At 36.5% G+C, this 27,604-nt stretch overlaps 1 protein-coding gene across 1 annotated transcript in view; it reads left to right on the top strand.

The window, feature by feature from the left end:
- Positions 1-27,604, top strand: part of MALRD1 (MAM and LDL receptor class A domain containing 1) — an 800,662-nt gene that overhangs the window by 625,662 nt on the left and 147,396 nt on the right. The window contains 2 exon segments of the mRNA XM_039216734.1: positions 8,131-8,332; positions 24,246-24,509. Coding sequence (XP_039072665.1) covers positions 8,131-8,332; positions 24,246-24,509 — 466 coding nt within the window.

The raw sequence follows: 27,604 nt of genomic DNA on the forward strand, positions 1-27,604 counted from the left end.
ATATTTATAAATATAAAGTTATATTTATATTTATATTTGCATCTTGTTTTTCTTGCCTAGGTAGCCTGACTAGAATTTTATTCCTCGTTTCAAAGAACCAGCTTAGATGGTCGCTTTCAGATCTTTCTTACTTTCTATTACATGCGTTTAATTCTATACAATGACCCTATAAGTCCTGCTTCACTGCACACCACAAATTTTAATTAATTTACTTCCATTTTCGTTTAGTTGGAAATAATTTTAGGGTTTGTTTTTTTTTTTTCCTCTTGTAATTTCTTCTTTAACCTATGTGTTATTAAGAACAATGTTGTATAATCTCAGAGTCGTTTTGGGTTTCCCAGCTATCTTCCTATTATTGTTTTCTAGTGAAACTCCATTGTGATCTGAGAACATATATTGTATGATTTCTATTCTTTTAAATTTGCTACAGTGTTTGATTGTTCAGAACAGTCAGTCTTTCTGAGTGTTCCCTGTGAATTTTAGAGTAGTGTGTGTTCTGCTGTTGCTGAAGTATTCTGGAAACGTAAAGCTGATTGATACTGCTCAGTTCAGCTTTACTCTTACTGATTTGCTGACTCCTGATCTGATTACTGATAGAGGGATTTTGAAGGCTCCAACTCTATAAGTGGATTCATCTTTTTCTCCTTGTGCTTTTTCCAGTTTTTACCTCCACTATTTGCTGCTGTGCTACTAGGTGCATACGTATTTAGGATTGTTATGATTCTTAGAGAATTGACCACAGTCTTTATTATGTAATACCCTGTTTGTCCCTGATAATTTTCATTTCTCTGAATTTGCTGTGTCCAAAGTTAATATAATTTCTTTTCATTACTATTAGCATGGTGTCTCCTTATCCTTTTATTTTTCATCTGTCTGTGTCTTGATACTTGAATTTCTTATAGACAACATATAGTTGGGTCTTTTTTTTTTTTAATTCGCTATAATAATCCCTTTCAATTGGTATATTTAGAAAAGTAGCATTTAAAGTATTATTCATAGTTGGATTAATATCTAGCATATTTGTTTCTGTTTGTCCTTTCCTTTCCTTTCCTTTCCTTTCCTTTCCTTTCCTTTCCTTTCCTTTCCCTTCCCTCTTTCTCTTTCTTTCCCTCTTTCTTTCCTTCCTTCCTTCCTTCTTTCTTTCTCACCCTCTACTCTGTTTGGCTTTTGTTTTAATTGAGCGTTTTGTATGATTCTCTTTTTCTCCTTTCATAGCATATCAGTTATACTTTTTTTTTTTTTTTAATTTTTGGCCCATGAGTTTGCAAAATGCACTTACAAGTAATCCAGGTCCACTTTCAAATAGTACTATGTCTCTTCATACGTAGTACAAGTACATTATAAACAGCATTCTCAAGTCCTCCTTTCCATCTCTTAGAACATGCTGCCATTCATTTATTTCACTTACCCCCAAACTAAAATCTGCAGACAACCTTGGTATTATTATTTTGAATGAAATGTTAATTATTAAATCAATTAATAATAAAAAATAAACTATTTTATTTACTTCATACATTTCTCTCTAACATCTTTCTTTATGTAGATCTGCTTTCCTGACTGATAACATTTCCCCCCTCTCTAAAGAACTTACTTTAACTTTACTTGCAAGGCAGGTGTACTAATGAAAAATTGTTTTAGCTTATGTTTGAGAAAATATTTATTAGTTTTGAAAAATAATTTTATTGGATACAGAATTCTAATTTGAAGTCTTTTTCTCTCTCTTTCAGTACTTTAAATATTTTGATTCCACTGCTTTTTTTTTTTTTTTTTTTGCATGATTCTAAAGAGAATTTGATGTAATTCTTATCCTTGCTTCTCTATAAGTACAGTATTCCTCCATGCCCTGGCTTCTTTCAAGATTTTCACTTTGCCTTTGATTCTCTGCAATTTTAATATCATATGACCAGGTGTAGATGAATATCTGGTGTTCAGACATCTTTCAGGAACTGTGGTTTAGTCTTTATCATTAACCTTGGGAAATCACCGTTCATTATCACTAATATCATTAAATATTTCTTCTGTTCTTTCTCTGTCTTCTCGTGGTATTTACATTATGCATATTTCACTTTTTGTAACCATTCCACATTTCTTAGATATTCTGTTCCTTTTTTTTTTTTTTTTTTTTACACTTCATTTTTTTTTGTTTCTTATTTTTTTTTTTTCAAGCTTTTTTTTTTTTTTTTTGTGGGCAGTCTTTTGATGAACCAATCAAACGCATGCTTAATTTACGTTAGTGTTTTCATTTATTTCTAGTATTTCCTTTTGATTGTTTCTTAGAGNCTAATATCATTAAATATTTCTTCTGTTCTTTCTCTGTCTTCTCGTGGTATTTACATTATGCATATTTCACTTTTTGTAACCATTCCACATTTCTTTGATATTTTTTTTCTTTTTTTTTTTTTTTTTTTTTACACTTCAGATTTGGTGGTTCCTACTGACATATCTTCAAGCTTATTGATTCTTCTCCTGTGGGCAGTCTTTTGATGAACCAATCAAACGCATGCTTAATTTACGTTAGTGTTTTCATTTATTTCTAGTATTTCCTTTTGATTGTTTCTTAGAGTTTCCATCTCTCTGTTTATACTATCCATCTATTTTTGCATACTGTCTACTTTTTCCATTAGAGCTCTTATCTTATTAATTATACTTGTGTTAATTCCCTGCTTGATAATTATTCCCACATCTTTAGTATATCTAAACCAGGTTCTGATGTTTGCTCTGTGTCCTCAAACTGTTTTTTTTTATCTTTTTTGACTGACTGCCATGATGTACTGGGTGGAAGGAATTAGGTCTTTTGTGTTAGGTTTTATGTGTATCTGGCTAGAGGTTAGGATATGTTTACTCTTTGTTGTAACTATAGATATCAGTTATAATTTCCTCTGTTGTCTTTCTGTCTTCCAGAGAAATTTATTTCTAAACAAGGTCTTTAGTGTGCTATTATTTCATTGTATTTCCCTGTTCTTACACAGAAGCCCTCCTCGTGTGTTGATAAGTTTGGGGTCTATGATTAGGTAGGTCTCAGTGAGTCCTTTAGTGCCCCGGGGGTTGTATCCTTCCTAATTGCCTTTCCGTTTTTTTAGGAAGTTGTTTGTTTGTTTGTTTGTTTTTCCACTCCTGGTGTAAGACAGGAAGGGTAGATGTGGCTGGAATTTCTCTTGCCCCACCTGGAAAGCTACCAGGACCTGGAGTTAAGTATTTTCCTTTCTGCAGTGTGGTTAGGCTCTGGTAAACCCCAATAAATTACATTTTATTTAAGTAGTTTGTCTTAAGGGCAAGTCTTGCTAGGAAGAACAGAATACTTTGTGTTTATTTCAAAATGGCTACTTTTCCTCTTTATTTGCCAAAATTTTGAGGGAGTTTTTCTCTGATTTTCAGTGTGAGAGACTTGTAGGGCTCCTAGAAGTCACGTTCACAAAAGTGTGGGATCCCTTCAAGAATATTTGACTTTGAAACTTGTCTGTAGGGACAAGTCCAGCAATTCATCAGTTTCAATCCAGGTTCTCTTACCCTCCTGTTGGTTTCCACAGGAGTTTCTTTGCCTGGGCTTCTGCCCCAGTAAGTTGTGATTCTTTGTGTCTGCCTGTCTTCCTCCCCAAATTGGGGGGGCAGTGGTCATGATTACTCGGCATCATCAGTTGTCTGATGGATCTAAGAAGAATTGTTGATTTTCAGCTCAGCTTTTTCCTTATTGCTAAGACTGGCATGATGATTTCTAATCTCCTTATATGCTGTATGGAGGAGTGGAAGCCTGTGCTGTGTAAGAGTAATGAATTGTTTAATATCACTGTACAACTTGAATCTAAATTTGTAGAGAGCAGTTGATAGGTCTACTCTATACCCACATGTGTAGTAGGGTTCACATAACATAATGTATGTGAATGCACTAAATTCTCATTAATATGGATTATTTCTGTCTCTTATTAAGTGAGTTTATAGCCTATAACTTCTTCTTTGTGAGGCAAATTTTTTCTTTCATTACTTTTGATTTTTTCTTTATTATATAAATTTAAGTATTTACAAATGAAGCCAAGAGAAACTGCATTGACATGCATTAACTGTAGCTCAATTCACTGCTTTGTGCTATCAGTAGTGATAGACATCCAGCGGAATAGCTGGAAATTACTGGGACCAAGTAAAGGCAAGATTTCATCTTACGGATGCATTTCATGCACTAATTTCATTAAGATAAATATATAATGAAATAGATAAAGTGTTTCTGATATCCAGAAGTATCCATTAAAACATTTTAAGTCAGCATCAGCCTACCTTCATTGTTGTAGGCCCATGGAGATTGTGACTGGCATCAGGAGAAGAACTTCAAGAAAATCTACTAATCAGACCCTTCCAATTTTTTTTACCTGGAAAGCCTACATACTTGGATATTATCTAAGTAGCTTCTCTCTCATTTCCATACTCTTCTGTAATTTAATTGGTAACATTATCACTCATATTTTCTGCTCCCTCTTCGTATCGGTTGATATTTTCCTCCAAATGTATGCTTATCCTAAATGAATGTTGAGGAGTTTCCTACTCAAAAATCTTTACATTAATTTAATTGGATATTATTATAATATTTGTATTATAGACATATAATTAGTATTTGTATTATAGATATATAATTCTATTCTGTGTTTTGATTTAGCAAGTTTTCTTCAAGTTTTCTCTGTCATATATCAGAAGTAGTTACATTTATACCATCATTTTTTGAATATAATATAATCTTGATTGTAATAGGTAAACATAACATTTTTACTTATATATTCTTTGAATCTATTTTGTTTTATAAAAATCTTGATCAAATGCTTTATAACATGTAATGTTCACAATTACAATATTAATGGATAAGCATCCAACCAAAATTTAGAATATCAAAATAGAAGTAGCCAAATTATTTGTCCAGTTGCTGATTTGAGAAGCTATTTCAAACAGTAAGTTATTATTACAATGCAAATTGTTTTTCAGTAAAGTATGTGTAATAAAATATAAAATTAGGGACAAATTAAACTATATTTCAAGGATATTAGCTTTACTTTTTCAGGGTAGTAGATGTTTTAAATTTTTTTTAAGTTTATTTATTTAGAAAAAGTGTGTGCATGTGCGTGCACACTGGTGGTTCAGGGGCAGAGAGAGAGCATGAGAGAGATCCCAAGCAGTCTCTGTGCTGATCAGAGCCCAATATGGGGCTTGTTCTCATGATCCATGAAACTATGACCTGAATCAAAACCAAGAGTTGGACACTTAACTGACTGAGCCACGCAGGTGCCCCTAAAAAGTTTCTTAAACATATTTTGCTGATGGTTATCACAAAAATTCTTCTGAACAGTGAATATTATTTTCATTGAAAGACAGAAATACATATTGTTATCCTTTTGTGGATTTCTCATTGGCCATAAGAAAAAAAAAACGGCATTATCTGGAGTCTTTAAATTATCCTCTTACATTTACCACTGGCCATTGTGGTTACAGGAACACTGGACGTAACGTGCAATTATTCAGTTTAATAATACATGTTACAAATGAAACAACCCATGAGACTATCAAAAAGTTTCACTGGCATTAAGTAATGAATTGGTGAGATTTCTCAGAATTAACATGGACTGTACTAGGATGAAATATTGGGATGACTTGGGTTGAAGATGATTGGAGAGTTAATGCTCATGATGGGACGTGAGGGGCGGTGAGAACAGGCAGGGGCTGTCTTGGTGGATTTGGGAGAAGCAGAGAAAAGGAAGAATGAAGGAAATGGAATTTGGCATGAGTATGTAAGATCAACTGAGGATTAAGAAGACTGAAAGCAGAGAGCAAAATGAAGTGAAAAACAATAAAAATATATATTAATAAAATACATTTATACCAGGGTTTTGAAAATAAAGCAGGAAGTATTGGGTTTTATTTTCATGTAATTTGAGCTTCTGAATTGGTTTTTCCAGAAAAAAGAGTTATAAATAAAATAAAGCCATCCTCTTTTAAATCTTTGTGATTTAACCTAGGATTTATGAAGAAAAAAGAGACTGAGACAATTCAACTTAGGGTGATTTTGTAAAGTTGTTCTGCTATTACATTGAATTGGAAGCTTCTTACCTCGTTAATTCTTTTAAAAATTAATTTAATTTTAGAACTAGGTACTTCATAGATCCTAGAGCTGGAGACTCCTTGGGATGAGTGTTTGCTTTTGTGTGAGATGGAAATACTCAAATGACCCAAATTCCTTTCATACTGACTCTTAGCTTATTTCCTTTATTGAGGAATCCATATATTAAGTGATTTTTGCTAGAAAATGTATGCTTTTCCACACTGTTGATGTTAAATCTCACATTTCATGTTTCCAAACTGGCAAATTTTTCTTTGTCTATCATCACCTTGATGTACTTTTTAAATTTTTTTTAACTTCCATTAAGAGGTGGATTTTTTTTAACTTAAATCCAGTTACTTAACATATAGTGTTATAATGATTTCAAGAACAGAATTTAGTGATTCATCACTTAAATGTAACACCCAGTGCTCATCCCAACAAGTGCCCTCCTTAACGCCCATCACCCTTTTAGCCCATCACCTCGCCAGCAGCCCTCAGTCTGCTCTCTGTATTTTAGAGGCTCTTAAGGTTTGTCTCCCTCTCTGTTTTTATCTTATTTTGCCTCCCTTGCCCTGTGTTCATACATTTTGCTTATTAAATTCCACATATGCATGAAATCATATAATATTTGTCTTTCTCTGACTCATTTCACTTAGCATAATACACTCTGGCTCCATCCATGTCATTGCAAATGGCAAGATTTCATTACTTCTGATTACTGAGTAATATTACATTGTGTGGGTGTACACACACACACACACACACACACACCACATTTTCTTTATTTATTCATCAGTTGATAAACTTTTGGGCTCTTTTCATACTTTGGCTATTGTCAATAGTGCTGCTATAAACATGAAGATTCATGTGTCCATTCAAATCAGCATTTTTGTATCCTTTGGATAAATATCTATGGATTTCTGATTTAGACTTTTTGTAATAGTAAACATTAGCAGCATGCTAATTTCTGACCCTAGGTTATTTGGTGGCTCTTGAGAATATTTGTGGAATGCCAATATTAACATTACATGCAACAGAATGAGTGGTATCATTTTCTTCTGATAGTATAAAATTTGGATAAACTTTTATAGGATAAGTTATCTTTAGATGCATTCTCTTATTAAGGAAAAAAGATGAGAAAGTAAGAATTTTTAGTGGGGAGGAATGTCATTGGACAAAAACACTGTTTCAATAGAAGAAAATTACTATCCATATGTTTTCTTTCCTCTGGGTAATACTTTTTCCCATGTAAATGAAAGAGTTGTGTGATTATTAAATTACATTACAAACTATAATAGATATAATAAAACTATCATTTCTAGGGAAATGATAACTAAAAGTTACATACAAAAAAGTAATATAGAAAATATGTTTACAATCTTACTTGTTTTTGTTTAAAATATAAATTTTTTGGAAGAGTGCTAGAAAATTTTTTTCTTTTGAATTGTTTTTACAGTTTAAAACGATTACTGGAATTTGGCATGATGGTTGGTTTCAAAGCTCACTTTATTGCTATTTCACTTTTTATTTGTTGAATAAGTTAGTCCTTGCACTTAAAAAAAAAAAAAACAGTCTTGGATACTGATGTTAGTTAATTCAGGAAGAGTTCCTGTTTGTGAAAATAGTAGATATGTTCTGCACATTGCTTTGGCTTCTGAAATGACTTGTGTATGATCATGTTCACTTATTATAAGGGTTCTTTTCTTTTAAAACAACCTCAGTGAAACATGGACAAAGTCCCTAGGCAATGAGAAATTCTGGTTTCATATCTTCTCGAGCTCTTGTAGATTCTTAAGATAGTTACAGGTTCTGGCCACACCTAATATGATACACAGAAGTTGACATGACAAAAACCAAACCAAACAAAGGTCTAACAACTTAAAGAAAATAAGACTCAGTTTCTAACCCCAGTGTATACAGTTAGAAGTATTAGAGTCACGGTGTTGTGTTGTCACCTTGCCAGACGCCATTCTTTCATTAACAACCAGGATGCCGTACATGTGTAACATGCAAACCATAAAGAGTTACTTTTTTTTTTTTTTCCATCCCGTTATTAGGTATATACCATTGAGGAATCTGGGCTAAACCTTCTTGTGTGGTCAATGACTGGAAATAAAAGAACCGGTTGGATGTACGGACATGTACTTCTCTCCAGTAACAGTGCATTTAAAGTGGAATTTGAAGCTGATCTGGGTGGAAATGAGGACATTTTTATTGCCCTTGATGACATCTCTTTCACCCCAGAATGTGTCTCTGGAGGTGAGTGATTTCTTAGTAGATGGGATGTTTAAGTATTGTTTTTACTCTCTAAAAATAGAAGAACTGGGAGTTCCTGATGACTAACATTTGTGTCCTGCTACAGTACTATTTGTACATTGAAGGAAGAACAATGCATTTTGGAGGAGGTAAAGGTTTTCTGGCCATGAGCTTAACTGTAAAGGTTTCATGTCCTCTAGACAATGGAATTACTTCAGTTACAGTTCTTTTTTTAATGTGTTTATTTTATTTTTGAGAGGGGAGAGAGAGAGAGAGAGAGAGAGAGAGAGAGAAAGGGGGCAGAGAGAGAGGGAGACACAGAATCCAAAGCATTCCAGGCTCTGAGCTGTCAGCACAGAGTCCAACACATGGTTCAAAGCCATGAACCATGAGATCATGACCTGAGCTGAAGTCGGATACTCAACTGACTGAGCCACACAAGCCCCCCACTTCAATTACAGTTCTTTAAGAGACACAGAAGAAAGTTTTATTAAAAGAACACTATTGTCTACTTTATTTCTGAAATTTTGCAATACTATATAAGGTAATATAGTTACTTGTCATCCTCCAAACTGTCTTTTCCATTCACATTTGCTTTCTCTCATTCCCTAGGCTATTTCCCTTCTCTTCAGTGTTTCTACTGTACAATCTACAATTCTTAGTCTATTGCATCAAGAAAACAAGAGTCTGGTCAGTAACCCTTTTTGTAAGAAATCATTCCCTTAACTATAATCTCAATTTCTGCTGCTTATGATGCTCCCACTGAAGTAGCCATTTGTTCTTTATAAAGTCTTCAGGTTTTCAAAGTTAAATAATAGGGCCATTGCCTTTATGGCTATACTATGCCTCTTTCAAAATTTTATTTTCACAGAACTATTTAAAAGTTTCTTCTTTTTGGGATCCCCGGCTGGCTCAATCAGTAGATCATCCAACTCTTGATCTTGGGGTTGTAAGTTTGGGCCCCCATTGAGTCTAGAGATTAGTTAAAAAAAATTAAAAAAAATTAAAAAAAAATAAAAAGTAAAATAAGGGTTTTTTTTTTTTTTTTTTTTTTTTTAAGGCCACACATCTGAGTTCTTATCCTTCTAATGGTTTTACTCTGAATCCTATATCCCGGACAGTTTCACCTTCCAGGTCACTCAGCCTCTGTGAAATATCGACCTTTTCAATTCTAGTCACCTTCATAAATCTTCTTCCTCTATAACCAGCTCCCATACTTACATCCTGTGTCCTGTCATCCCATCTGAAATTTTAGGGTTGAAAATCTCATTTGATCATTATATCCTCTACTTCCCGATTACTCTTCCTAAGCTTATTTTCCAACATAATTAACATGAAAAAATACAATTCTAGATTCTCAATACTACATACTCCCCCACCCCATAAAACAGCTTCTTTATATCCCCCCAATAATCCCAGATCTAATGATCTCACATCTCAATTGCATTCTCAGCTCTTTGAATTATTTTATGTCTAATTTTTTAAAGATAAATTGGGTTCTAATTATGTGCCAAGCATTGTGCTAAATATTTTGCATGTATTAACACATTTATTTATCAGACCAACTCTGTAGAATAAATACAAATATCTAGGTCATGTTCGGTCATAATGACCTTATCAGCCTTTGAGACTGGGTTACTATAACCCTTTGCATTTTCCAGGCTGCTGCTGGTCATGCTCATTGAGACCTCTAAAAATGCTGGTTCATCACCTTAGCTGAGTGGTCCAGGGTCCTACACACATCTATTTCCCATTCCTCGCACTGCTTTTCTACAGCATTCTTCAAATCTCCCATCTACTCCCTTGAACTTTGTTCACGCTGCCAATGTTCCTCTATCCTGTGAATAGAAAATAACTACCATTTGTACCAAACTCCCTTAAACTTCTGTTTTCCACCTCCAAATGTGCCTACATCCACAACCAAACACTTTTTTTGTTACCCTGTATCTGAGGGAAAACAAACAAACAAACAAAAAACACAGAAAACAAAAAACAAAAACTTCTGTCTTTCCAACAGTAAATATTCTTGGTCATTTCTTTTCTTAGCTCTTCCTAGTCATTGTTCCATCAAAGTCTTCTCTGTCCTTTTCAGTTTCTTTCTTTCCCCTACTTATTCTTAGCTCTTGTCACACACATGCAAGCATGCATGTATATATGTACATACACACACACACATGTACATATATATGTATATACAGGCATTATCACTTCCCACTAATTCTGAGCTCCTCAAGGGCAAGAGAAACATGTGTTTCATCTCCAGATCCTATCAAAAGTTCTAGGAAATATGGGTTGAAAAGTTTCTATTCTAAACAGTCACAGTAATGGTGAGAATTGATCATGTGAGCAGGATCTGTAGCATTTACCTAAGTATAAGTGAGCTGTTGCCTACTATGTTATAGAACAGATTCTGCTTTCGAGGATGGTTAAAAGATAAACAGTAAGACCTTTGACATTAAACCACGACCTGTCTTTCTGAAAGTTCCTGTAAAAGAAGGGCCTCCACCACCATCCACCCCCCCCATCCAAAATCCGAGATCTGTAGGCATAGTTTTTACAACAGTGCTTCATGGTTGGTTCAGGCAGATGTTTTTAGAGAATCCTCCATTAAACCAATGTTTCTCAAATGGGGGTATGAGGCAGTGACATGCCAGGGAGCGTGCCACCCCACCAAATAAACAGTTGCGACTTAGTTGGATTTACTTGATGATATGGAGAGAGAAGTTACCGAAAGTGTTATGTGACATTTGGAGTAAACATGTATCGAGTGGTGGAGAGGTGACAAATGGACTAAAATATTGGAGGTGTGAGTCTGAATCATTCCTAAATGTATAATTTTGAGAAAATCATTTTAACTCCTGAGACCATGTTTTGTCATCAGGGAAATGAAGTAGATTATCCCTTGAGTCCCTTCCAAACCTGCCATTTTATGATCAGGACTGGCTTTGTACAAGAGGATCAGGAAAGCAGAAGAAATGCATAGACAATGACAAAGAGAGGGAGCGAGTCCAGTGGCAAGGAGAAGGGGTACAGATGGGGAGGTTGCAGGGCTTAGGGCCGACAGGTGAAAGCAGAGGTGTCACTGTAGTGAGAGGAGACTCATCACTGCTGAGTGTGGTGGTGAACTTGAGCAGGCCTGCCCTTTATTCCTTTATTCAGTCAGGGTCTGTTGAGAATATGTTGTGTGCTGCCCTGGATTTCTATTGGAAGGGACGATATGAATATAAGTGGTTTTATTTTGTAGTGTGTGTGTGTGTGTGTGTGTGTGTGTGTGTGTGTACCCTTCCATTACCTTACTCTAAACACAACTCAAGCAGCAAATTCTATAGATTTCCCCCCACACACACACACACACACACTTCTTCCATTTTACTGACCAAACTCTAGTTCAAGTCACCCTTATTATTCACCGAAATCTCTATAATGGCTGCATAACCAATTTATCTAAATTACTTTCATGTATATTACTACCAAATTCATCTTCTAGTACCAATTATACAGTAAGTTCCAGAAAACTAGGTCTTACATCTTTCTTATTCAACACAACATCAAAAATATTTTTTTTTTTTACTACAAACCACAGAATCTGACTAATACTAACTTAAGTAGAAACTAAGTTTATTGGAAGGACTTTGGATAGTTCCAAAAATTAAATGTAAAACTGAGAATCTAACACAGAAAAATGAGAGGGAAGGAAGTAAGATGAACTAAATCAGAGGCTAAACCTGGCTAATTCCACTGTCTTTGAAGACTTGCTTTGGAAGCTGGTCTATCTTGTCCCCTGCCATGAACACTATGAACAACTCTAATGGTCCCCATGTCCCTCCATCAGGATGAAAAGAGCTTGTTGGAAACATAGCAGTGACCAAGCCCATACTTCAGAGTCCCCTAAAAGTTATACTCTTTCATATCTAATCTCCACATCATCCATGTCTGCATGGTGACCATTCCTCTTCTTTTGATCATAATCAAGCTTGGATACTCTGCAGTATATGGACCAAATTATAAAGGTAACCAGGAATAATAAATTATCTGTCTACACTCCAATGTAGAGAGAAGAAATCAAAGGGAAACTAATCAAACTATACAAATTCACACAAGTTATAAAGAAGAAGAAAAATCTAGAGAGACTCTCAATTGCCTACTCAATATCATTTCTTATTCTTTAGTACAGCTCTTGTCTTATCTGTCTCTGTCCATAAAATAATCCCTTTAAGTAGGACCTCCTGCTTTTCAGCTGTGCCCCATATTCTCTCACCTCCATGACATCAGTCCTACCACTCGATGGCTGGGAACACCCAGCCCTTTACCTCCTCTTGTGCAAATGCTTGTCCACTTTCAAGGGCAGAGCAAAGCCACCTTTTTCATGGATTTTTCCTTAATACTCCCTGCAGGAAGTCAGCCCCTTTTGCAGATTCTTCTAGCCTGAAGTTTGCAGCTCAACTCTAATATATCTCATGTGGTATTTTGTGCATAGCTTATTTTCTGTCATTTGCGGGGGGGGGGGGTCCTCTATGTTGAAAAATCACCTTTGCCATTATCCTGTTGTTGTTGTTGTGTGTTTTAATTCTAGTGAGAATAAGTGATCTTTAACTTTTAGGTTGAGGAGAAAAGTATAAAATAGATTGTAAGTTGGTTTATGATACAGAGTAGATACTCATTTCATATCAGAAGTGGTGTAGCAATTATAGATAAATTATTTAAAAGATTTTAATGTATGGTTTATTTTATAATTTTGATTCATTTAGTGATCATGGGCCTAATTTTAAAATTAAGGGTGATTAATGTACAAAAAGCTGAAAGAAAGTGATAATTAGTCAACCCAGTTTACTTCCTGGCTTATAGAATATTGTTAGCCTTTAAATCTATTATTGTGGGTCATGAAGCCCTCATAGTTTATCAAAGGATGGGACAATTCATTTTTACTCTGGGAAGGACATTACATTTAAATGGGGAGTGGGGGGGGAAGAACACAACACAAGAACCAGAAATGGCATTAAAAGCTAACACCAAGCAGGCTTAGGGGAGCAACACCCAATTCCCCCTTGACTGCATTTGGAGAAACTTGTATATTATACTATGCAATGGGTCTTACTTGATTTCCTGCTGATCATCAGGCTGGAAGGAATTTTTTAAATTAGGGGGAAGAAATCCACATGAAAACTATGGAAAAATCAGTCCCAATATGAACCACATACTCCCTTAGCCTGGATTTGACAAGTGCCTCCTACTGACCCTGAAGATAAAACACAAGTTACTGTTCTAACTCTCCATCTCAAAGGTTAATGCTTTAATATGAACACTGGTATTATCATATAAACATATTTATGTATTATCATATAAACACATGCATCTATGTATGTATGAATAACAAAAATATATGCATAATACTTTAGTGTATTATATGTGTATATATATATGTATATAATAAAACGTGGTTTGGTGGTTTAGTAATTTCTCTACCATATGGAAACAATAATCAAATCCTAAATTCCTAGTCATTTTTGGAAATTATCATAACCTTTGCTAAATCCTTTCTTTTCACTCAGAAATACTCAGCAGGCCAACTGTTTTACCAGGCCAAGTGTGTCTGAGAGAGTTTGGGAGCTTTGCATTGCCAAGGTCAATTTGGCTCTGTTTTGTTCTCTTGGGCTATTAGAGTCTACTTTTATTATGGTTTTCCTGATTCCCTGGAACACATATGTTGTTATCTGGAAAATATCCAGACTTTATGAAAAAAAGTTTGTTTGTTTGTTGCCTGAGAAATAGAATAAGAAAGTGACACTGCTTCAATAAAAAATCAGTTTTAAGAAGATTTTTTAAAACTAAAAATCAGGTGACTTCAACAATTCTGATCACAGTTTTTCTGATAACATCTTATTGGCATGTGAGAACATTTTACCCAGAAAGAACTAGTCACTCTTTGTGGAAACAGTTGGAAATGGGGAAAATAGAAAACAAACAAATAGAACACACAACTTTCTTGGCTTAACAAGGCATAAATGGGTTTATATGTATGAGTTATTTTCACTAATATAAACTTGCTCAAAATAGAAAACATGAGGTTAGAGAAATAACAATGTTTTGGGGGAAAATGGGTCTAAAGAAATGGGCTGGATAGTTTCTGCCAGATGGAGCAAATGATTAATTAGGAGGCCAGTCCAAATCCTAAAATATACTGACATTACTTTTTTGCCCCTTCTGGTCTTTCCAATTGTAATATAATTAACATAATGTTAGTCACGCCTTCTGTAGAATCACATATGGGGCTAGATAACCCAATATACTTTAAAGTGATCGCTTTTTAAAAAGATTTTATTTTTAAGCAATCTCTACACCCAACGAGGGTCTCAAACTCACAACCCCAACATCAAGAGTTGCAGACTCCACTGACTAAGCCAACCAGGAGCCCCTAAAGGAATCACTTTTAATCATTGTATCAGAAAGGCAAAAATTAATCTTAAAAATTATGTGTTATTTAAATAATGATAATTCAGTCATAACAACACTCCAAACTTTAGGTAAAGCTATTTATTAATATTTTTCAAAAGTTATATTGATTAAATTAAGCAGAGCTATATTTATCTCTATATTTATCTCTCTATCTATATTTAGTGCCAGTGCTGCATTAACCAAAAGTTGTGGTATCATAGCCACTTTCTCTGGATCATAGAAGTGGTCAAGATATTACAACAGAGAGCTCTCTGAAAGACCATGTAGAATTCTTTGTGACTCCTGAGTAGTCTTCTCTACCACTAGCCATCATGTGTCTCTCCTTTGACCTTCCTGAAACATATACAGCAGCTATTTCCAAAGTGTGTGAAGTGGAACATCCCCTCACAGACTGCTTAAAACTCTTTAGATTCCCTTCAGTTGATTGCGAAGTGTGATGAAGAGATAGCTTTCCACTCTCTATCTCAAGCCTTTTACACTTAGAGAATCTAATAATTGGTGCCAAAATGCTCAAAATTTCTGTAAGTAAAAGCTTTACTACTCACAGGATTGACAATGACATTTTCTTCCCCGGTCCTTTCCCAGCCAGCAAAGGGTATAATATTATCATATCTGAAACATTCACTATTCCCCTCCAGTTTTAGATTTGATAGGGAGAGCATAGATGAGGCTGAGTCAGGCCATCAGGACAGTGGTACTTCATCCTGTAAGGACAATGGACTTAATCTCATAAGGAACTAGAGAACCATTTGTGAGCAGGAGTCTTCCTTTGGGAAATGTATTTGGAACAATATGAAGCATGAATTTAAAAATGAATACATTTAATAATAATGGCCCTAAATTTAGATGTCAAGAGTTCAGTATTTGGGGAATTTTTAAACTATTAAATAAAGTTGCAGTTAAAGTGGGTAGAACTATCAAGTGAATAGCATTAAATTAGGTCAAGCACATAACCTGGTCCAACATTGTGTATAATAGAGGCCACATCAGCATAGATATGTCTGACCAGGAAATGTAGCACCATCTGGAAATGATAAAATAAGAATGAATCTGTTATCCACTAGGGTCTCTCTGGGTTCCAGGCTTCATGACATGAAACAAATGACCAGCAACCACTCTAACATTTTATATTTTTATATATGTTCCCACATTTGCACACATTTTAGATTATTTGGGGTTATATGATGGCAGAAAACTCTTCATTTATGCATTTTAAGTCATTTACTGTGCTATCACTATTTTTAGTTAGGAAGGGATTTGATGACATAACCATAGCAAACCTTGATGTTGAGTAAAAGTGATAACTCTTTGGGGGCCTCTGAAATATGTTCTGTTTCCTCAGCTCTTGATTTTCCATAAATATGTTCTTGATTTTCTTTCAAGTCTGCAACCTCCATATGAGCCAGGGGTGAGTGGGAGCTCTAATGGTAGGGTATTCACTCCTCTGTCATAGCCTCATGGCTTTTTTTTTTTTTTTTTTTTTTTCACTTATGTTGCTGCCTGGCCCTTCTCCATGCTTTCTGTCACTAGTGAAGAGCTTCATGGTTTCAAATAACCTGCCATTTTGAATTTCTTTCAGCTTTCTCTTGTATTTATTTTAAATTAGCCTTGAGTGGCTATAGCTCTTCACTTTGAAAATAATGATGACTGTCTTTTTGGCGTCTCAGGTTCTTATCAGCATCTACACCTGATCCAACTTCTGGAAATGTTTAGATTTCCTTTACTTTTGTCTCTTTTGTCAGACTCTTGACTTTCCTTTTTTGTGTCACCCTTCTGACAAGCCGAATTAGCCCCCCTGACTTATCATCTACTCTGCATGCTCCTCACACATCTATATATGTGCCACACACTTCCGTTTCCTTTAGTCCAAACAAAGGTCAAGCTCCATCTTTCTGGGAACATTCGAGCTATTAAATATTGAAATTAAATAAGATCAAAATGATTCCCTTATGACTCCCAATTAGAGATAACCATTATGAATTTAAAAAGAAATGGATATTTTTATACTCTAGTAAGGATCCTTAGGAAATATGAACATAAAAATATAACTCAAAATATCCTCCAATCAAGAATTCTGAAGAATTGAAATTTGTGTATGTGTGTGCGTGTGTGTGTGTAAAATGATTTTAACCCCTCCTATAGTCTTATAGTGATCTTTCTGTGATCTTTTTGAGTATTGTTAATGAGATACATGCCAGAGACCATTAGCAATTTATATTTGATGTATTTTGCAATGAGCATTTTACCATTTATGTCATTGAGTATGGCAATATTTGGCAAGAGCTTCATTCCTGCCCTTTAAAACTGAAGTTCCTGGTGCATACGTTTTTCCATTCAAAACAGGCAATCAATTTTGCCTTCATTAAACATATTAATCATAAAGATAAAAATCCATCAGATTATCCTTGAGTCTAGGCTGTTATTGAACTTCTATGAAAATCCTAAAAGCATTTCACTGTGTTTCACTGTGGAATCATTTTCATTGCTATACGAAAGGTATTCCAACTGCTTCCCAAACTAAGTGAACAGTGAAACTCAGCATCCTGTAGCACAAAGAAAGACCCAAAACATCAAAATCATAACCATCTGTAGAGCACAGAATGAAGCAGAAGGTGGTGATCAGAGGAATGAATGGCTTAGTTACTGGCAATATGAAAGTTAGTTAACAAGGCCGGTAGCTTACCCTTTATGTGAGGTGTTTTAGTTTTAGTTTTTCCTTTTCTATATCCTGAGATTTATTACAAAACAAAAAGGGCAAGTTTGTTCATGTCTGGAGAGAGCATTGTTTGCAAAAGTCCTTTCATAAAATACCATAAAATTACTGAAATGATTGGTAAAAACCCATAATGTCCCTATGAATGATTGATAGCTTTAGTTGCTAAAGGTTTATTAAAATACATGGAGAGGATATTTTTAAATAACTTCCCAGTTTCTATTTTTCTGATCTACCCTATTTTGTGGCTTAATACATCAATGGAAATAGTTTGTCAATGGATTCATTATTTTATCCATTTTTGTTATTTAACTGCCTATTATCAAGGAAAGTAAAATTTCTATTTAAATAATTTATTTATTATTCATCGACTTAAGAACTGTTTATTGAACACATACCTGTTGGCATCAACTCTTTGGACATTAAGATGTCACTGTATTTTCAAAAGAAGGTTGAAACTTTCCATCTCTGACTTGGAGTGTCCAAACTCAACATGAAATCTCAAGTCAGATCAAAAAATGGCTAAAGACCTGGAAAATATAGGGTTGCAATGATGAAATTGCTATTTCTTGAAGGAGCTAATATAGCTTTGATGGTGGGATTTTCTGGTGGTTTCAGATATTTCTTGATGGAGCTAGTGTAGCTTTGTTTGTGGGATTGTCTGCTGGTTTCAGAATCCCTTTTCTGAAAACCAGCTTGCCTACAAATCCCCTGCACTCTAAAGCAGCATTCCTTAACTTATTTCCTATTGAAGCACATGGAAGCAAATGCTCATGTGTTTATCATAGTCCACATGCAATACAGACTAGAGAGCAGGGACTTATGTACAATTTATGATGCTCGCTATAAATGCACACCTATTCTCCACCAGAGGAAATATACTTGGTGACGTACAGTGACTGTAACTATATTGTTGGCACACCCTTGAATTGCCTCTGCTATACAGAGAGAAGATCCATTGCAAACTACAACATGAGATACACTTTATTATTGATCCAGCACACTTGAGACTTGTAATACATTTGCGAACTGCTCCCCTACAGCTAATATGAGATAGTATATTAGTGTGTACGTGTACACATACACGCACATACACTAAACTTTCACAGCGGCGTCTTTCTTCTTCCTGCCCCAATCTCGGATCTATACAACATCCCTAATCAGATACAATCTGAGGAATATTGGCTTAACAACAAAAGAAGCAGCAGCAACTTTAAGTTCAACAGTGAGTTGTATTGTCTGAATGCGTCCACATTCTCTTGGAGTGTCTCTTCCTGCTCCTCTCACTCCCTCCGTCACAGTCTCCAGTGTGTGAGCAACTCTCTATCTCTCTTACTTTCTTTCATTTTTGTTCCTATTCTAACAGTGCCCCTTGGGGTCTATGACATGATGCCGTGGGCACTGAATGTGCTGTTTCAGCTTGCTCTCCGGTGTAGGTCTCAGGTTTGCCCGGCTCGTGTTCTACTGTCCCACAGAGTAACTCTCTCACATAGTGAACAACAGGCATTTCCAAGGAAGCTTCCTAGGGTTGGGGCTGACCTGGTACTCCTTTCCTCATGTGTCCATTGGCCTTGCACTTCAGTTCCTTTGGTTCTAAACATCCTGACTAAACAGCTCACCTGGAATGGTAAGTCATGGGCCTGTGTGCTTGACCTGTGCATACTATATTTGTCAAAGTATTGTGTATTTTAAACGCTGAATTTTATCTTATTTTAAATGCTCTTTTTTATTTTTGAGAGAGACAGCGTGAGTGGGGGAGGGACAGAGAGAGAGGGACAGAGGATGCGAAGCAGGCTCTGCACTGACAGCAGCATGCCCATGTAGTGCTCAAACCCACGAACTGTGAGATCTTACCTAAGCTGAGATCCAAGTCAGACACTTAATGTGCAGCCAACTAATCTTTGACAAAGCAGGAAAGAGTATACAGTGAAAAAAAGACAGCCTCTTTCACAGATGGTGCTGGGAGAACCGGACAGCAACATGCAGAAGAATGAAACGAGATCATTTTCTCACACCACACACAAAAATAAACTCAAAATGGATAAAGGACCTGAATGTGAGAGAGGAAACCATCAAAACCCTAGAGAAGAAAGCAAGAAACAACCTCCTTTACCTCAACCACAGCAATTTCTTACTTGATACATCCCCAAAGGCAAGGAAATCAAGAGCAAAAATGAACTATTGGGACCTCATCAAGATAAAAACTTCTGTATGTCAAAGGAAACAATCCATTAAACTAATAGGCAACTGATGGAATGGGAAAATATATCACAAATGACATATCAGATAAAGGGCTAGTATCCAAAATCTATAAGGAACTCCCCAAACTCCACACCCAAAAAACAAACAATCCAGTGAAGAAATGGGCAGAAGATATGAACAGACAGTCCTCCAAAGAGGACATCCAGATGGCCAACAGACACATGAAACGATGCTTAACCTCCCTCCTCATCAGGGAAATACAAATCAAAACCACACTGAGACACCACCTCATGCCGGTCAGAGTGAACAAATCAGGAGACTATAGAGCACCTTCGTACACTGTTGGTGGGAATGTAAACAGGTGCAGCCCCTCTAGAAAACAATGTGGAGATTCCTCAAAAAATTAACCATAGAACTCCCCCATGACCAGGCAATAGCACTGCTAGGAATGTACCCAAGGGATACAGGAGTGCTGATGCCTAAGGGCACATGTACCCCAATGTTCATAGCAGCACTTTCAACAATAGCCCAAACATGGAAAGAGCCTAAGTGTCCATCAACTGACGAAAGGATCAAGAAGATATGATTTATGTATACGATGGAATACTACATGGCAATGAGAAAGGATGAAATCTGGCCATGTGTAGCAACATGGATGGAACTTGAGGGTGCTATGCTGAGTGAAATAAGTCAGGCAGAGAAGGATAGATACCATATATTTGCATGTATAGGAGGATTAGGAGGAACTTAACGGATGACCATGGGGGAGAAGAAGGGGAAAAATAGTTGGGGAGAGGGAGAGAGGCAAACCATGAGAGACTCTTGAATGCTGAGAACAAACTGAGGGCTGATGAGGGTGAGGGTGAAGGGAAGATGGGTGGTGGGCATGGAGGAGGGCACTTGTTGGGATGAGCACTGGGTGTTATATGGAAACCAACTCGACAATAAACTATTAAAAATAAAGTCAGACACTTAACTGACTGAGCCACCCAGGCACCCCTAAATGTTGAATTTGTAAAGGGATTTGGAGAGGAGCACCTGGGTGTCTCAGTCATTTAAGTGGCCAAATTCAGCTCAAGTCATGATCTCCCAGTGTGCGGGTTCGAGCCCTGCATTGGGCTCTGTGCTGACAGCTCAAAGCTGGAGCTTGTTTCAAATTCTGTGTCTTTCTGTCTTTCTGCACTTCCTCTGCTCGCACTCTGTCTCTCTCTCAAAAATAAATAGACATTACAGATTCCGAGGTATATTGTTGCTGCTTTCTCTTTGATGATGCCTCCTGACTGTGTCCTCACTAGGTGTAAGGAGCAAGTGCTGTTTTCATATTCATGAGGGGTCTGCCATCATGAGCCAGTCACCTCTGCAAGATCCCACTTCCACATATCATCCCATTTCAACATCAAATTTGGGGGGACACAAGCATTCCGTCTCTGGTACAGCATCTAAGGGTCACACAGAATAATTTCACTGTTCTAAAAATCCCCTGTGCTCCCTGTATTTTCTCCTCTTTCCCCTCATCTCCTGGAAACCACTGATGATTTTAACTGTCTCCACAGTTTTATCTTTTCCAAAATATCATAGAATTAGAATCAGGCAATAGAGAGCCTTTTCAGATTGACTTTCTTTTTCATTTAGTAATATGTGTTTAAGGTGGTACTGAGAATGTTCAGGTTATAAAAGAGAACAATTAATATTGTTCAGTTTTTACAGAATTATATGAGAAAGACATTACCTGTAATGATGAGCTAACTCCATGGGTGACACCCAAGAATAAATACATTGTGATTAAAATTTTAGAAGAACTTTTTTTTAACTTCTCAAAGGGATTATACGGCAGAATGCATTGAATTTAGAAGATTAATATACTACATCTGCCCAGAGTACTCGTTTCATTTGAATACCTGGAGGAAGCTTTTTTTTATATTAAGAAAGCATGGATATATTATGTAATAGAATACAGAATTTTCATTAGATAAAACAAGAGACTTCAGAGGAATGCCGAGCTCATGGAGAACTGCTTCTGGCTAAGAGCCTATTTAGACTCCCCTAGGGATGCAAGTTCATGTTCCTCTTGCATCAGAAATACTTCAGTGGAAAATTTGAGATGTGATTCAGGAGAATTCACTTTAAAACAAAATACATTTTGATGGCTGGAGAGTATCTTAGGTCGGATTCCCAGGGAAGCAGACCTGGAGGCACACAGTCTCACGTGCAAGGCTTATTGGAAATTCTCGGAGCAACACCCTCTCGGAAGTGGAGGAAACTGGGCTGGGCAGGGGACGGCTAGGCTGAGATGTCGGTATCGTAGGGGCCTCAGCCCATGTCATGGGAGCTCTAAGGCCACACTGGTCCTTTCATAGATGTCCCAAACCAAGGCTTAGGGGCCGAGCCGTTTTATCCCCAGAGCACAGGGCAGTGAATGGAGTGTCCCCTGGAGGGTGTGTGGCTTTAGAGGGAAAGCTTTGGGGCTGGACTCAGCTGTGAGCTGTGAGGAAACGTCTCAGCAGCAGTGGGAATTAACACCTTGATCTTGCTGGCAGAACCTGAGAAGCACCAGACAAGACTCCATGAAAGTCAGTATAAGCTTCCCAGCTTCCCAGAAAAGACTTAGGACGAGTGAGTTCGGACTACCTTTTGATATAAATAATTCTGAAATATTGAAATTGCTACCTCCAAATAAAAGAGATTATTTTGTATTTTGTATCTAATGTCAGGAGAAAAACTAATGGAACACACACACACACACACACACACACACACACATGCTGTTCTGAACAGGAGAGTAAAAAATCCTGAAGGGAGTAAAATTACTTCCTTAATTTTTGTTTTCCAGAAAGAGTGAGTACCTTAGCTAAGTATTAGGTGTATCACTAAATCTGATTCTGAATTTTTATCATATGCAGAGTATATTCCAACTTCTCAACCTTCAGTGAGTTCATAAAGCTAAAACTTCAGCACATAACATACTTTAGAAAAAAAATAAAGGATGTCTGCATTTTCTGAAATGGATCAATGGAAAGAAAGAAAATAAACTATTTGATCCTGGTTAAATATCATAACAGCTATATTATGTAAATATAATTATGTATATAAAGCTTTAAATATATATGTAAATGAATATATAAAGGTATGTATATAAATGTATAAACATTTAAATCTAATTTACTTTCTGAGTTTGAGTTTAGGGTATCTACACTGAGCACTAGGACTGTATGTGCTGCTATGACCTATTAGTCATTAGATAAGAACATTGTAATAATGTCTCAAAGCTATGCATTTACCCCAGTTAAATATGCTGGTTTCCACAAAAGGATCCCTGAAATATATGGCTCTCACTGCAGAGTTTGGGTCTAAATATATTCTAGATACATTACCACTGCTGAGTGAGTGGGGAGGAAGAGGAACTTTCAAATTTCAGTTTAAATTAATTCACAATGCCATCTTTATGCGTACAACAAATCATTCTTATATAATCTTAAATAGAATATATAGCTTACATATATATTCTATATAAGATATATGACCTTATATGTAATTTAAATAATCTATGAATAACAGTTGTTTTAAAATGTAAAGAACACAAAACTATTCCTGAACTGATCCCCACTATTATCTCTTTTTCCCCTTAATATACTGATGAGCCCATCAACACTGTCACAGAGGCAATATGAAGCAGAAGGACCATTCCATTAATAATGTTCCAGCAAATGAGTGTAATTATGTATATTCTCTAACCCCTAGAAACAGCAGCAAGTCAACATTCTTTGCTTATGCTTTAAGTTTTGGCTTAGAATTGATTTAAACCTTTGCTGCATAATAGTTCCATGTGTCCAAAATTTACTAAACTAGTATTATGTCTTTGGAACTCAAAATTTATGGGCCTCAGTATCCTTATTTGTAAAATGAGTCCGTTGGACTTGAACCACATTGTCTTCAAAGTTCCTGCCAGTGTAGTATCCTGCCACCCATTATGATTTCATTGGTCCTTTAGATATGACAGCATCTGACCTTCGAGCTGTCATCGAGACCCAAGGGCAAAGAGCAGTGTGACAAACCCATAGCAGACATCTACTTTTGTGACTCATCCCTGACCAGAGTATCAGAAGACAAATTTCTGAAGTTGGAGGCACAAGCATTTTTAAACTACATACTACTAGGGTGACAATTCCCGCCACAAAACTCTAAAATTGTGAATTCAGCATTCCAAAGGGCTTAACTTACTAAGTAAAATGCTTTTACTCTCAAGGAAAATCTGATGTAGTGGTCACATTTAAGACGCACAAACCAACATTTCATCTTTAATTTGAATGTGTTATTTTTCATGACAATGACACCCTTTTTAAGAATGTTGTTTCTGAGGTTAAGATGAAGCATATTCTATAATAGCATCAGGATGTTTTGTAGAGCTCATATTATTCCTAATAGGAAATGAAATTACTTATATTATCAAAGTCTTTCATTTTTACCCAAGCATAAACGGATCCTGTAATGTTTCAACACTAGACAGAGCGATAATTCTCCTAATAGTAAAATGACTTGGTCTCTCTTCAGGTCCTGTGTCACCACAGCCATCACTCTGTGAAGCCGATCAATTTTCTTGTATCTACACACTCCAGTGTGTCCCTCTCTCAGGGAAATGTAACGGACAGGAAGATTGCATAGATGGCTCTGATGAATTGGATTGTTCTCCCAGCCCCCCTCCTCAGCGTTGCAGTAAAATGGAGTTCCAGTGCTCGAGCAACGAATGTATCCCATCCCTCCTGCTTTGTGATGGCGTGCCTGACTGTCACTTTAATGAAGATGAAGCCAGCTGCTGTAAGTTATTTTCACTAACTCAGTGTACCGGGGCAGAAATGCAGTTCAGAAATTATAAAGAGAGTTTGACAGATGAAACACACTTCTCTATAGTCTTACCATGATCGTAGCATCCATAACGTCGTTGTTTGTATTGTGTTACTAAACAAAGCGGGTAGACCTTGCTTCGCATTTCTGGAAACGTTGTTTGTAGTCACACTAATCTCTTTTACACTCTTCTGATTTCCTTTTTTATTTACATCTGGGCCATTCAGGCAGGGAGTGCTACTAGGTATTTGTTATCTTTTTTGTTTTTGTTATTACCACCTTTCACCATGCAGAGTTGTTATAGTACGATTGACTTTATTTTCTGTGCTATACTTTCCATCCTTGTGGCTCATTTATTTTATAAATGAAAGCTTGTACCTCTGAATCTTCTTGATTTATTCTGCCCAACACCCAAACCCCCTCCCCTCTGGCAGCCACCAGTTTATTCTCGGTGTTTATGAGTCTCTTTCCATTTTTGCTTGTTTTGTTCTTTAGATTCTACATATGCGTGAGATCATATGGTACATATCATTCTCTGTCTGACTTAGTTCACTTAGCATAATACTCTCTAGGTCCATCCATATTGTCACAAATGGCAGGATTTCATTCTTTTTTATGGCTGCATAATATTCCATTATATATACATATACGTATGTATAGAATCTTCTCTTTTTTTTTTTAATGTTTTGTATTTATTTCTAGGGGAAGGGGAGAGAGAGAGAGAGAGAGAGAGAGAGAGAGACAGCGTGAGCAGGGGAGGGTCAGAGAGAGAGGGAGTCACAGACTGAAACAGGCTCCAGGCTCTGAGCTGGCAGTCAGCACAGAGCCTGACGCGGGGCTCGAACCCACGAACCGTGAGATCATGACCTAAGCAAAAGTCGGACGCTTAACCGACTAAGCCACCCAGGCGCCCCTATATAGAATCTTCTTTATCCATTTTATCCATTCATCCATTAATAGACTTTTGGTTTGTTTCTAGAATGCTGCAATAAACACAGGGTGCATATATCTTCCTGAATTAGTGTTTTGTTTTTTTAGATAAATACCCAGATGTCAAATTACTAGATCATATGATATTTCTATTTTTTATTTTTTTTGAAGAACCTCTGTACTGTTTCTTGGGAATTTTGTTGTTGTTATGGGTTTTTTTAATTTGCTTTGTTTTGGTTTTATCGTAGCTTCACCATTTTACATTCCCACCAAGAGTACACAAGTGTTCCCTTTTTTCTGTATCTTTAACAATACTTGTCATTTCTTGTCTTTTTTTACAGCAGGCATCCTGACAGGTGTGAGGCGATATCTCATTGTAGCTTTAATTTGTACTTCCTTGATGATGAGTGATGCTGAGCATCTTTCCATGTGTCCATTAGCCATCTGTATGTCTTCTTTGGCAAAATGCCTATTCAGGTCCTCTGCCCAACTTTAATCAGATTATTTGTGTGTGTGTGTGTGTGTGTGTGTGTGTGTGTGTGTGTGTGTGTTGTATATTTGGCTATTAAGCCCTTATCGAGTATATCATTTCCAAATATCTTTTCCCATTTAGTAGATTGGTTTTTAGTTTTGTTGGTAGTTTCCTTTTCTGTGCAAAACCTTTTTAGTTTCCTGAGTTCTAATGGATAATTTTTGCTTTGTTTCCCTTGCCTGGGGAGACAAATCCAGAAAAATATGCCAAGGCCCACGTACAAAAGTTTCCTGCCTATGTTTCCTTTTAGTTGTATGGTTTCAGGTTTTACACTTAGGTCCTTCATCCATTTTGAGTTTATTTTTGTATTCGGTGTAAGAAAGTGGTACAGAGTTGTCCTTTTCATGTAGCTGTCCCTTCTTTCAGTGCCACTTATTTAAGAGAGTGTCTCTTTCCTATTGTGTCCTCTTGTCTCCTTTATCATGGATTAATTGAATGCATATACGTGGGCTTACCACCAAACCCAATTCTCTTCCACTGATCTGTGTATCTGATTTTGTGCTGGTACCATACTATTTTGATTATTATAGCTTTGTAGTATAGTTCGAAAAATGGGATTGTGATACCTCCAGCTTTGTTCTTCATTCTCAAGATTGTTCTGGTGATTTGGAGTCTTTTGTGGTTCCATACAAATTCTAGGATTATTTGCTCTAGTCTTATGAAAAATACTATTGGTATTTTGATAGGGATAGCACTGAATTTGTAGATTGCTTTGAGTATTTGGGATCTTTTAGAAATATTAATTCTTTCAACCCATGAACATGACATTTGTTTCTATTTATTTGTGTTGTCTTCAATTTATTTCATCAGTGTCTTATAGTTTTTAGAGTACAGATCTTTCACCTCTTTGTTTAAATTTACTTTTAGAGGGGCACATGGGTGGCTCAGTCATTTAAGTGTCCAACTTGGTCTCAGGTCAAGATCTTGTGGTTTGTGGGTTCAAGGCCCGTGTCAGGCTCTGTGCTGACAGCTCAGAGCCTGGAGCCTGTTTCAGATTCTGTGTCTCCCTCTCTTTCTGACCCTCCCCTGCTCATGCTATCTCTCTCTCTCAGAAATAAATAAAATATTTAAAAAATTAAAAATAAATATACTTTTAGATATATTTTTTAAGTTGAATTGTGTTTTAGAAAGAGAGAGCATGAGAGAGAGAGAGAGAGAGAGCAAGCATGATCAAGGGTGAGGGGCAAGGGAGCAAGAGAGAGAGTCTCAAGAAGGCTCATGCTCAACACAGAGCCTTATGGAGGGCTCCGTCCCATGACCCTGGGATCATGCCCCGAGCTGAAATCAAGAATTGGATGCTTAATCGACTGAGCCACCCAAGAGCCCCTTTAGGTATTTTTTGATGCACCTGTAAATGGAGCTTGTTATCTTTTTAACAAATGTTTACAGAAATGGATTGTAGACATGTAGCTGTAAATATTTAGGAAGATGGTTCATTCACAGAGCTATAGGCAAGTGTTCACTTTAATACACACACACACACACACCACACACGTGTGTGTGGTGTGTGTGTGTGTGTGTGTGTGTGTGTGTGTGTGTATACAGAGGCTGCACCTGGACCACTACCTAGCATGTCATTAAGAGTTCATGGATGGAGGGATAGACG

This window comes from Hyaena hyaena, unplaced genomic scaffold, assembly GCF_003009895.1.
Source record: "Hyaena hyaena isolate Hyena2069 unplaced genomic scaffold, ASM300989v1 scaffold_656, whole genome shotgun sequence".
In the NCBI taxonomy this organism is placed as follows: Eukaryota; Metazoa; Chordata; class Mammalia; order Carnivora; family Hyaenidae; genus Hyaena; species Hyaena hyaena.